The 12,638-nt window shown below is 37.0% G+C and overlaps 1 protein-coding gene across 3 annotated transcripts; it reads left to right on the top strand.

Moving 5' to 3' along the window:
• The first annotated feature begins 427 nt into the window (after positions 1-427).
• Positions 428-12,222, top strand: LOC103717888 (probable galacturonosyltransferase 7). 3 transcript variants are annotated; one of them, XM_008806441.2, is made up of 10 exons: positions 428-920; positions 1,261-1,289; positions 1,383-1,442; positions 1,631-1,687; positions 5,086-5,206; positions 5,309-5,364; positions 5,684-5,979; positions 9,603-9,960; positions 10,046-10,591; positions 11,276-12,222. In XM_008806441.2, the coding sequence occupies exons 1-10, from the start codon at positions 779-781 to the stop codon at positions 11,555-11,557; spliced, it is 1,947 nt and encodes a 648-aa protein (XP_008804663.2). In that variant the 5' UTR covers positions 428-778; the 3' UTR covers positions 11,558-12,222. The 3 variants fall into 3 exon arrangements, with proteins under 3 accessions (XP_008804663.2, XP_026664568.2, XP_038980804.1); XM_026808767.2 differs by having other exon boundaries at positions 698-920; positions 1,383-1,431; XM_039124876.1 differs by lacking the exon at positions 428-920 and adding an exon at positions 2,926-3,070 and having other exon boundaries at positions 1,260-1,289.
• Positions 12,223-12,638: the final 416 nt, after the last annotated feature.

Below are 12,638 nucleotides of genomic sequence, written 5' to 3'. Positions count from 1 at the left end.
GTTGGTTAAATGGAGGTTCAGGTTGTATCTTTCGCGCGAAAGAACGATCGATCATCTTTCGCGATCTCATCCGTCGGATTGCGCTCCGCACATCTCTCAAAGCGCCCCGCAACTTCCATTCATCCGTCTATGCAGATCTCGAAGCAACCCTTGCGCGATCCAACGGTTGATTCGAGCGAAGGAGCGTGCATCCTTGTTTCGCGTGAGTGACACAACCCTGTCCCGTTAAATAGAAAGCGGTCACTTCCTATTCGAGTCGGCCCCACTGGGAAACCCGCGTGGGATCCGAGAGAAATACAGCACATCACGAGCCAAGAGACCAAGATGGCCCATGCCGCTAGGCTTACTGCCCCGGTGAACAATCACCTCCCAAAACTTCCCCCTTCACATCAAATTTCACAAACCACGCTCCTATCCTCCAGGCCGTCACTTTCTTCTCTGCACCAATATACCCTCCAAACTCCTCTTCGTCTCTCTCAAAACTTTTTCTCACCCTCCCTTCGTTTCTTTTCTCTTTTTCTATTTCCATAGTCCTCTCAGTGACAGCAGGAAAAAAAAGCAAAAAAATCCAAAGAATCTATCTCTATTATTCCATTCTACGTATCAATCAAAGAGAGAAAGAGAGATAGAGGAGGGCTTCCACGTTTCAGTTATGGTTTGGAGTGGAGAGACGAGAGGCAGCGGCGATTCCCAGAGGCATAGACAGATAAATAAAGGACGGGCGGAATAGGGGAGGGAAGAAAGAGAGGGTGTGCGCTTTTCTGCGAGAGGGCAGGAGATGAAGGGTTACATCGCCGCGAGTTCGCCGCCGGCGAAGCGGCGATGGAAGGGACACGCCGTGGCCGTCCTCGCCCTCGTCTTCTTCTCTCTCCTCGTCCCCCTCGCCTTCCTCCTCGGCCTCCACAACCGCTTCCCCTCTGGTTCGTCCCCCCCCCCCCCCCCCCCCTCCTTTCTTCTTGTCTCTCTAAACCCTAAGATCTTCTCAGATCTCGCCCCGGCCTCGGCATTGCCTTCGTTCTCGATGCGGTCTGGCCAGCGAGATCCTGGTTTCCGGCCGCATTGTAGTCTGGAACTCCGATTCCAGCGCCCTGCTCCGGATCTGGCTCGGATGCTTTCGGTGGCCTCGAGATGGAGAGATCTGTGGGGTTGATTTTGTTTTGTTTCGAGAATTAGGGGGAATGGAGAGTTCTAGCTGCATTTGGTTGTTCTTTACTGCTATGTGGTCGGGATCTCTCATGCTGTTTCTTGTCTTTCGTGCAGGATACTTGAGTGATGAGCGCTCGTCTTCGGTGAGAGAAGTTATTATTATGTTGTTGATGGAGTGAATTTTTTTGTTCGCTGGTTGTTTCTTATAGCTTGCTTTGGTTCTGATCGTTGCGTAGGAATCTGTCTTTGAGAATTACGCCCGTGTGGATGCTGGTCTGGAGCAGAGTCAGTCCGAGGTCCCTTTCTTTTTTTTTTTTCCTTTTTATTTCTTTTGGAGTTTATTATTGTGGATTTCTGGATTTGCTCAAGTCACTTCCATTTTGGTAGATCGGTTGTTGAACTGATTGATTCGATCCGGAAAAGCTGTAGTTTGTCCATATGTCTTTAATAACTTATGCTGTTTTGTGCTTTTGGTGTTTGGCAGGTGGGTGAGTCGAGGGTTCATGATCTTATTGATAGATTTAAACCAGCAATTCCAAAGGTTTGCCCTATGCTAACTGTATATTTGCATTTTTTGGATTCATCTGGAGGATGGGTTCTATTGCGTTATTTTTTTTCTTTCTAGTTGCACCTAAATAAGTCAAAATAGCTATAGTTGAGAGTGCATGTTTTAATTGATAATTTAGTGGGAGTCATCCTCTTTCAAGATCTTCTTACCGTATGTTATGGGTTAATTGTTCAACGTAGCTCTCCAGCACTTCATCGTGAATTTTTTTGCTTGAATGAATTTCTACAGCACTACCCTTTTTCTACTTAAGGCATCAGCTTTTCATTGATATATTTTCATATGCCCGAAACTTGACGAAAGTGACAGATGTGGAAAGAGTTTGTGACAGGCACTTGTTTTTGTCTGTTAAATGCATATTAATCTTCTGGCGGCAGGCGAAGGATTATTTAAACAATTACTTGTTGATGGGGTTGTGTGGGCTTATCTTGAAATTTGTTTGCATAAGGATTTTACCTGATATTGGCTGCTACGCATTCCTGGATCTGTATAGCATCTATTATTTACATCTTGTTGAATCTAACTCCGGATGTAAGAGTTTGAGAGTTAAACTGAGAGCTTTTCCCATAATTTTATGTTTGAAAATTAAGGGATATAACCTTTTATTTTTAGTGCTTGTTGACAAGGATAGAAAAAATTGTTTAACGATGAATATATGAAGACAGATTTTAACTTTTTTCATTCTTTCAATTCCACAAAAATTATATGTGACTCATGAAATCTCAGGGCAGGCCTTTTTACATAGTAATTCCTTTTAAAACTAATCATGTTCTCTAAATGCTTGTTCCCATACATGCACCTTTGAGAGATTTCTCCACATTGTCATATCTCTACCCCTTGTGTTCATCATGAAATATGTTCTAGATCATTATGTATTACTGCCTGCTTATTTTTTTCCCTTTTATAGGCAAGTTCTTCCTCCCAGAATCCCATCAGACATTTTCGAATCCTAGCAGGGTTGATTAGGGCACCTGCTTGCAGTGTTTGTTGTTCCTTTTATAACCTTATGCACCTTATGTTAGTTCATAATTTTTTATTCCTAAGCAATTTTGTCACCTCTTATTACTCCAATAATAGTTAATTTAGTGTCGGTTATTCATATGAACCTGATGGGGAGGTCCATAAGTTCTGGGGTTGGGTTAACACGAGAGGGCTGCGAGACCTTATGAAGTTGATTTGAGGATTGAGTACGTATTTGCACTCTTTGGTTTCAGGATTTCCAAATTGAATTGGAAGCCACAGCAATGTAATGATCAATAAGATTCCTTGTATGAGGGGTTGTAAAGAAATTGAGAAAATGGGTCAGAAAGCTATTTCGGCACAGGAGTATACCGTACCGTACCATACCGAATCGATAAGGTACGAAAACACTACCCGGTACCGAGATTGCTGACCTTGATTAGATTGAATCAGTTGAATCAGATGTTAAGTTGGATATTAGATCCTTAACAAATCCGCAGCTGAAAAACCTCATTGTATAGAAACTGTTGCCAGTTAAATAACAGTAATTTTACATGTGGCTAAAACTTTAAGATATTACATATTTAAAACTGCAATAGTTGCTGTCCATTTTAACTGAAATTGATGGTCCAATTTTGGCTGGTTTTGTCTGAAATTCGTTACATCTGACTTTTGGTGAGGGGGTTAAGTAACACACACACACACATATATGTATGTGTATGATGTAGATTTGTATGTACACACTGTATGTATTTTAATTTGTATCTATGTATTTTAATGTGTCATTTTGGATTATGACCATATTTTTTTTAACATCATAGTGAGGTAAATGATGTCCTTAGGGCCATTCTTTCCCCCCCCTCCAAATCAAGATAGGGACATCTTACTCCTTGGTGATAAAGCAAGTCTTCAAGAAGCATCTTGTCAAGATTGAGATTGAATTGCCAGGTTCTGAGAATATTGGAAGCATGTGGTTTCCTGGTTCCATAGAAACTTTTGAGGTCTCTTGAGGCTGCTTAACAGATTTTTAAGGAGAAAGAAGAGAAGGAATTTATTGCGTGGATCATATCACATGGATAGTGGATTTGAAAAATTTAGCTTGGATTGTGAGATATGAGCTCAGATCTTCTCTATAGGTTGTTGGGTTCCAAAACTCAAGTCTATGTTAATTAACACTCTTCTATAGATGTTGCAGATAAATCATCTTTGTTTACAATTTTCAGAAATCTTGAAAATCTATCACGATTTTTTTTGAATTTTAGGTAAATTTCTTGATAACATGTGGATTCCTTGATTTTGTTCTTTTAAAAAAATAATTAAAAAATATTATATGCTCATAGTTTCACATAAAAAATTAGATTTTCATCAAACTTATAATAATATACTTTTATCAGTTAAAAACATTTATAGATTATCTCTTCATCAATTAAAGCCTAATCTTCTCATTAATTGTCACAGCAAGAACATAGTTGAAAATCTTGAGAGAACAGTTGCTACAAACAAAAATTTAGTGCTGCCACAAGTTTGCCTTATCTATTATTTGTTTACCCAAGAAAATGTTGGATAAATAGTTGTGTCCCAAATTTGTATGATGACCCCATGAGCACCTAACAAACTTACATGATTTGTCATTGTGGGGCAGAAGATAAGTGCTCCAAATTCTCTGGATATCTCCTTTCAAGAGAAAATTGTCATATATTGAGGCTCCTGGAAAACATGTCGTGTCGAGGCCCATGAGCAAAATCAAAGGTCTTCTTTTCTTTCGTTTTGAAAGAGAAAAAGAGGAAGCCTGATTTCAAGTTAATTTTTCAAACTTCAAAGGGTCCCAACAAGTTACCATATTCACACTGTGCTCATTAAGTTATGAGATCCAGTTTTTATATTTCATGGATGTGCCAAGGTGCTTCCTTATCTGCCTATTAGATGTCATAGGTTCATGTACTTTAGCACGATGTTCTAAGCTTTTGGTAGCTAGCGCAACCTTTTCGACTATTATCATATACTGTAAGTTGCTTTAAGTGACGGTATTGTCATCTCATTTTGCATGCATGATTTTCTCTGAAAATTGTCTTTCGTTTTTATATATTCTTTTGGTTTGATAAATATTCTTTCTGAAAATTTTCTGCCATTCCTCAATTGTTGGTCATTCCTCAACTGATCAGCTTTTCTTCTTGTTTGACCAATTTAAATTTAATATCTAGCTTTACTGATTCTTCTGTTCTTCTGTTATGTATTCTACACAATCTTTAGGCCATAATGAGCACCTATATTAATTTTATCCGATCAAGTCCACGTAACCTATAGCCTGAAACGTCTTTAATATTATATTATTTTTGGAAGTGTCCAGTTATTTGTTAGCTACGTCAAATTGGCAAATTAGAATATGAGAACATTTTCAATTGTTTATATATCAGGATGTTCCTGAAAACTTCACAAAGAAACCTCTGATTGAATCCAGTTATGCTGGCATGCAATCCACTTCGCATCCAAAGGATGCTTTGCCCTACTCTAAACCCAAGAATATTACCCATGGAGGTAAGCATTGCAAATTCATCTATGTTTACTGTCTTGATTTTCCCCCTTCTTTTGCATCTAGGAAAGTTAAAACTAAAACCCCACTCTTGATCATGCATGCAGGTCCACCAAAAGAACAAGTAGTGGCACCAAAAGTACCTTCATCTCTGAATGCAAGAGTAAGACTTAATCTCATGTTTTAGCAAATGCTCGTCACTATATTAAGCACATATAAAATTGTGGAACTGATTCAGCCTACTGCCTTCTTTGACCCAGTGGCAGTTCTTGCTTAATTCCTTGATAAATAACTTGTTTTAAAAAAAATCATTTCGCTTCTTTTGCCTTGAAAATAGGCAGATTTTATATGTGCATTAGATTTCACGTTTGACCTTGTTTTAGATCTTGAGGTGTATGATACCATAGTGATTTTGTTTGGTTGATCCCCTTGGGTTCAACTTGTAGGTTTTCCAAAATAACTTTTTGTGTTAATTATCTTAGAATGATGGGGGAGATCAAAAGGAAATCCGTTCCAAAAGTGCAGCTGGTGATGAGATGGAGAGACCATGTCAGCTTGAATTTGGAAGCTACTGCATTTGGTCCATGGAACACAAAGAAACGATGAAAGATTCTATAGTGAAAAGACTCAAAGATCAGTTATTTGTGGCTAGAGCTTATTACCCAAGCATTGCTAAGCTTCAGGGACAGGAGAAGTTGTCACGTGAATTGAAACAGAATATTCAAGAACATGAGCGCATGCTTAGTGAAGCTATTTTAGATGCTGACCTTCCATCATTGTAAGTGATGTCTTCTAGACGTATCTAATCTTCCTTTCTTCATGCATCAATTGATTTAAAGCATTGCATTTTGCTAGTAAAAGGGCTCATGCATGATGCAAGTGACATTATGGAGAGAAATCATTGTAGACTACAAAATTTATATTATCACGAACTTGTTTGGTGCCAAATATAATGAATGTTAATGCATTAGGATAGTTAAATTTAAATATTTGTTATGTTTATGCAATCATGTTATTAATTAGTGGCCTCCGATGTCAAACGAAATTTGAGGTACTTAGATCATAGATTTGTTGCATTATATAGATGAGTTCATGTTAAGGTCCTTTAGGGTTGCCTATTATGCAGCGTTCAAATGAGGCAAGGCCATCTGGGCCGAGTTAGATGATTAGTGTCAACACGTAGAGGCTACAAGGTGGTAGCAGGATATCATGGACAACGTAGACCCCGTTTGGCAGAGCTGTTGGCAATAGAGCTTTCGAAAGTAGAGCTTTTTGAAGTAGAGCTTTTATAAAATGCTATTTGCTATTTGGTAACTACATTTCTAAAGTGCTATGAGACTTTAATGTGTTTGGTAAACAAACTGAAAAAATATTTTTGGTATGACAAAATGACCATAAAGGATATTGCATAGTATTATACAACAGAGCATAATAAAATATAATATATATTAATACATAAATATGTAATATAGTATAATATTATTGTAATGTAATATAATATTATTATAATATAGAAATATAATATTATATACTATAGCATATAATATAACATAATTTGATATTATATAGCATAATATATCAATGTATTATGATATAATATAATATAATATAATATTTATAGTATAATACAATAATAAAGGTATAAAATATTATAATTATTATCATTATATATTAATATTATTATTTTTTGTAATTATTATATTTTATCATGGGTATTTTGATCCAAAAAGAAAAAAATATTATAACTCAAAACAGCTCTTCCAAAAAGCTGTTTTAGTTTTCTGGCAAAGCTAAAACAACTTTTTGATTTTTTTACTAAACACCCTTATTCCATTTAAAAGTGCTTTTGGAGGACAAGAAAGTGCTTTATGACCCTCCAAAAGATCTGCCAAACGGGCATTAGGCAAACTCATGCTTCTTGGCATCTATTGATTGAGTTCAACTTTGTCTAGGTCTATATCCAATATGTCCTATGCATGATCCAAATTAATTTCAAGTATATGATTTGAACTAATGCCTCACCAAATTGATGGGTAAAGGTTTTATTGTTCCTATTAGGGGTGCTATTGGGTCAGGTAGGGTCCAGTTATCGCCAACCTGGACCTGCAAATTTTGAATCAGACTAACTGTTCAAGAATTAGGTCTGGTCTAGGTCTAGATGGTAGAGATTTCATAAGACCCATCAGGTTTATAGGTTAGGTCTAGATATGTTTGGACCTTTAACCAACCCAACACTCGCTGGTTTTTGATTTTGTATGGATCAGTTTCTGATTTGGGTGTCAAGCAAGTAGCAACATTGAGTAAGCTTAGGGGTGACAATGGGTTGGTTTAGGTCAAGTGTGGGTAACAACTTATGAAACCTTGACTTGTACCGGACCCAACTCAAAAGTCTATATATGAACCCATCAACATGGATCATTTAATCATAATAGATGACCATCAAATTATCTAGTGGACAAGGTGTCTTTGTGGATCTGCAATTTATCTTTTCGTAACAGTTCTGGAATTACTACCTGTTATATGTATAATCATATCTGTAGTTTCCTACACGTAACTGAGCAAAGACTGATGTATTGACACCTTGTTGTGCCAAATAGGTTTCTTTTATGTGATCTAATACTACTATATTTATTCTTCATATCCTTCAAATTTCTGTTTCCCAAGATCTTTGGGAGTTACATATACAACCTATTTAGCTTAAAATCCCATCCATGCAAATTAAAAGCTTTGGACATTGTTACGTCCTACTTGTATCTCAAATGAGTCGAATGGAAAGGCAATAGAGGAGTTGTTACTTACATTGTTGACTTAAGATTGAATTCATTCAGATGGTTTAGTTCTGGATAACATCTTTTGGTGTTGGGAGTGAGTGTTGGTTTTCATCTTCTCTCAGAGGCTCTGAATTTTGAATGATCCTTTTGTCTGTTTAGGAATCATACCAGGATGGGGGAGGTTGAGCCCTTGGAGGTCCATGGTCATTCAGAAAACTATGAAAGCTTTTCCACAAAAAGAAACTATAAAAGCTAATAAGTTGACTGCATATATCCAATGCATTGGTTCTAAATTATTATAAAAAATCTAGATTTTGGGGATGCAAAGTGAGCTGGATTTTGTATTATCAATTCCATTTACTTATTTTCTTAAGTAATTTTTATTGTTAGAAAAAAAAAATTATGGTCCGAGCTTGTGCCACTAATATGAAAAGAAAAATTATTCAAACGTTTTACTATCATCTTGTGGAGGATCCTTATGAAAGCGAACACTTAGAAAAAGCACTTGTCTGCTATTTTTCTCTTGATGAAATATGGAATATTTTCCTCACCACATATGGTGTCATTTTATCCTTTTGGTTCAAACAGATGTGCCCTAGGAGAATCCTATACGGATGATGTGGTGTCTAGGCACTTGTTGGTAAAAACATCCAAGCTACCTTAATGATTAAATAGGATGGAGCATAACATGAAGTGAGCACTGTAGAGGTGCGAAAGAAACGAGTATGAGGATCATCCAAGAACCTGGCCAAGTGTTTGATATAGAGTGGTGCAATACGGGGTTAATTTGCTACTTTGGGGAGAGGAAGTAAGACCCGCATCTAAAGTGTGATCCTAGATTGATTCTTAACATTGTTTGTATCCTTTTTACAATTTAGTTCTCTCTCTCTCTCTCTCGCTGTTTTAAAGAACTTCTGGAAGCTATTTTTGGCCATTGTCATCTTCATATTTGTTAACTACTAGAGTTTGAACCTTTCTCTTCATTGTGGCTTACTTTGATTGGGTCATTTCTGAGAGATCATTACAAGTACGATTTATAACAGTTTCATATTACAATTGTAGATTAAAAAGTTGCGGTCGAAACATTTCCTTTGTAATGAAAATGATCAAGATTCCTGAGAAGTCAGAGCAAAACTGACACCGAACATTGGATTATTTGAGGTGGTTTCTAGGCATTTCAAGTGAAGCTCTTAATGAAACACCTAAATGTGCTTCTTTGCCCAAGACTGTTGGTCCATGCGAATGACTTAAAATAATCATTATGGCTTTGATCAGTTGTGTCCTGTTTTATCTGTGACCAGAACTGCCTGGAACATGTTGTTTGTTAGCAAAATCTTTTTAGTTCATAGCTAGCTAAACCAAAATTTGAACCATACTTACCATAAGAGTTTGTGATCTGGGAAAACCCTTGATTGAGGACTTCTGATTATGCTTACTATTGACTTATAATGAACATTTTGAAATTTTCTTTTCCTAGCCTTCATGTGTCTGGGGCTACAGAGGTCAGCATGCATTTTTGTTTCATTGGATTTTACTTCAGAAATCTACTAAAATCATTTGAAGTTTCTCTTTCCTTTTTTTGGATCATGAGGAATTGGTTCTGAAGATCAACTTCACTTTCACCTTTCAGTGTTGGAAAGAAGATACAGAAAATGGATCACACAATTGCAATAGCCAAATCATGTGCTGTAGACTGCAATAATGTTGACAAGAAACTTAGACAGATACTTGATCTGACCGAGGATGAAGCTCATTTCCATATGAAGCAGAGTTCTTTCCTGTACCACCTTGGTGTTCAGACCATGCCCAGAAGTCTCCATTGCTTGTCAATGAGATTGACAGTCGAATATTTCAAAACATCATTGCAGGATATAGAGCAATTACATGCTCAGAAGCTCAACAACCCAAGCTTTCGGCACTATGTGCTCTTCTCAAGAAACGTACTTGCAGCATCTGTTACCATCAATTCCGCTGTGATGAATGCTGAGGTAAACTGTTTTGTTGTAATGATTGGATATCAAAATAATTTCATGTTTGACTGGTGTCGTTGACTTTTGTCTTGTAATTTCACAGAAAAGTGGACAGATGATTTTCCATTTGGTCACTGATGGGCAAAATTTTTATGCCATGAAACACTGGTTTGCCAGAAATTCTTACAAGGAGGCAACTGTTCGTGTCTTGAATTTTGACAATCTTAAGCTGATCAACGTCTACAATTTGGGCCCACGACAGCTATCACCTTCTGAGGAATTCCGTGTTTCCATCCGCGACATTGCTCAGTCATCTCCTATGCAGATGAGAACTGAGTATATATCCGTTTTTGGTCACTCACACTTTCTTGTACCTGAAATATTCAAAAGTCTGAAAAAGGTGATTGTTTTGGATGATGATGTCGTGGTTCAACAGGACTTGTCATCCTTATGGAACCTTGACTTGGAAGGCAAGGTGAATGGTGCTGTTCAGTTCTGTGGAATTAGATTGGGTCAGTTGAAAACGTATATGAGAGGATATAACTATAACGGAAATTCTTGTGCCTGGATGTCCGGACTGAACATTATAGATTTGGAAAGGTGGAGAGACCGCAACATTACTGGAAATTACCTAGGCCTGCTCCAAAAGGTAAGTGGCATTAATCTTTAGTCTTGTCTTGTCATTTTGCAGTATGCAAGGATTATATATATGTATCTATATAGACACACACACACACACATATATACATACATATATATATGTATATATAGACACACACACACATATATACATATATATATATATACATATACACTTATATACATACATACATACACACACACACACATATACATATATATATACATATACACATATATACATATATATAGAAAAATGAATATTTTTACTTATAGTTATTAACAAAACTATCGTGAACTTGATAATTAATAATTCAGCTGCAATTTGATTGGTTGTCAGAATTGAGTAGTTGTAGACTTTCTTTGACCTGTGTTGGCTGTTTGGTACCTTGTCAAATATAATTTCTGTTCTTGAACTATCAGCTTGTTTGGATATAAGTTTTGGTTAGTGGCTTCTGCCCCCATATTGGAATACCTATAAATGGCTTTGTATTACGTTTCTATTATTGCTATGCAGTTTTGAATTTTCAGAAGTGTATATGAGATTTTTGAGGCTTGAGTCACATGTTTTTTTTTTCAATGAATGAAATGAAAAGAAAAACTATGCTATTCAAGTTTGGCAGATAAGCAATGAGGAATTGCCTCATTAATTTTAAGACTTTCTGAGTGTTTTGTCATGCTTTGCCAATGTCAGTTTCAAAACGGGAGTGAAGCATCATGGAGAGCTTCAGCACTGCCCATAAGCTTGCTTGCATTTCAAGAATTGATCTATGCACTAGATGATACCTGGGTTCAGTCAAGACTGGGTCATGATTATGGAGTTAGTGCAGATGCCATTAAGAATGCTGCCGCATTGCATTATAATGGCAATATGAAACCATGGCTAGAACTAGGTATACCTAAATACAAGAGCTACTGGAAGAAATTTCTCACTAAAGAAGAGCGGTTTATGGATGAGTGCAATGTAAATCCATAGCGGCACTTGTATGAGGTGTAGGACTTCGGACTATGCAAATTCAAGACAAGGGGATGAACACAATTTTGTTGCTTCAGAGTTGATGAATGTCCCCATTATTAGGTTTGAAGAAGATTCCTCTACAAGAAGAGCAGCTTGTCAGGTACTGAGATGGTTGAGATGTCAAGGCAATAAATGGGTGAAGCAGCATTATGGGTTGATCATGTCTGATAAGAGCCAGAGGCGCTTCAGCAGAAAAAATTTGGATGTTAATTTTGTGCTTCCTAATGGCAGCAGGAGAGATGTACAACGGACAGGTTAGGAGAGTTGATTTTGCAAAGCGGTATTGCAGGTAAGTCCAGGTATTAGTTGATTGCATCATTCATTTGTGATATAGTTGGACAATTATTGAGATGGCACATCAAATTGGATTGCTGTCATCATACCTTGGATGTAGATTGATTTTTTCCTCTATTTTTTGACCCTTGTTGATCAGTTTTCTGTCACAATAAGGGTATAGCTGGGATCTCTCTATTGGTGATTCTTTAATGTCAAGTACTGCATATGTAATGGAATATGTTTTTCACAAGATGTGCTGCTAGTTCAAGGACCATGCATGTCTATTAATTTTGATGAGAATTCTTATCTCTCCACCCTACGGTGAAGTAATGGTACGTGTTGCTCTACATGATGATCCTGAAAATTAGAGTTGTATGTAGTAAAACTATATTCTGTTCAAGGTGTTATTATTTTTGAATCGAATTAATCATTGATTTGCTTGTAAGATTGTAATATGTGGGGAAATGTTTAGGTAGTTGGTTACAGCGTAACCAAGATCAGTAGTGGTTTCAAGTTGGCATTTGTATCTGGAATTATATTTTGATTGAATGGTAGATATTATAATAGAGCCATTCTATGGATTTTTAGGATGGTAATTATGGAAAGACCTGGTGTGTTTTGTTGGCTATGTAGGAAGAAGTACGTGGCACAGCTTTCAAACGGGTCATCGCTGGACGGGCCACAATGTTTTTGCTAGGGACTACTCTGTATATTGAATAATATGTACGTTGTTTGACATGCAAAACACGTTTACTGTCAGAAC

This window comes from Phoenix dactylifera, chromosome 3, assembly GCF_009389715.1.
Source record: "Phoenix dactylifera cultivar Barhee BC4 chromosome 3, palm_55x_up_171113_PBpolish2nd_filt_p, whole genome shotgun sequence".
NCBI classification, from domain to species: Eukaryota; Viridiplantae; Streptophyta; class Magnoliopsida; order Arecales; family Arecaceae; genus Phoenix; species Phoenix dactylifera.
The sequence above is the reverse complement of the archived record's forward strand: the minus strand, read 5'-3'. Positions and strand labels throughout refer to the sequence as shown.

Coding starts and splice junctions, on each gene's coding strand:
- LOC103717888 (XM_008806441.2), top strand. CDS start 779: ATGAAGGGTTACATCGCCGCGAGTTCGCCGCCGGCGAAGCGGCGATGG. Junction 1,443..1,630: donor TGGAGCAGAGTCAGTCCGAG/GTCCCTTTCTTT, acceptor GGTGTTTGGCAG/GTGGGTGAGTCGAGGGTTCA. Junction 1,688..5,085: donor TTAAACCAGCAATTCCAAAG/GTTTGCCCTATG, acceptor TTTATATATCAG/GATGTTCCTGAAAACTTCAC.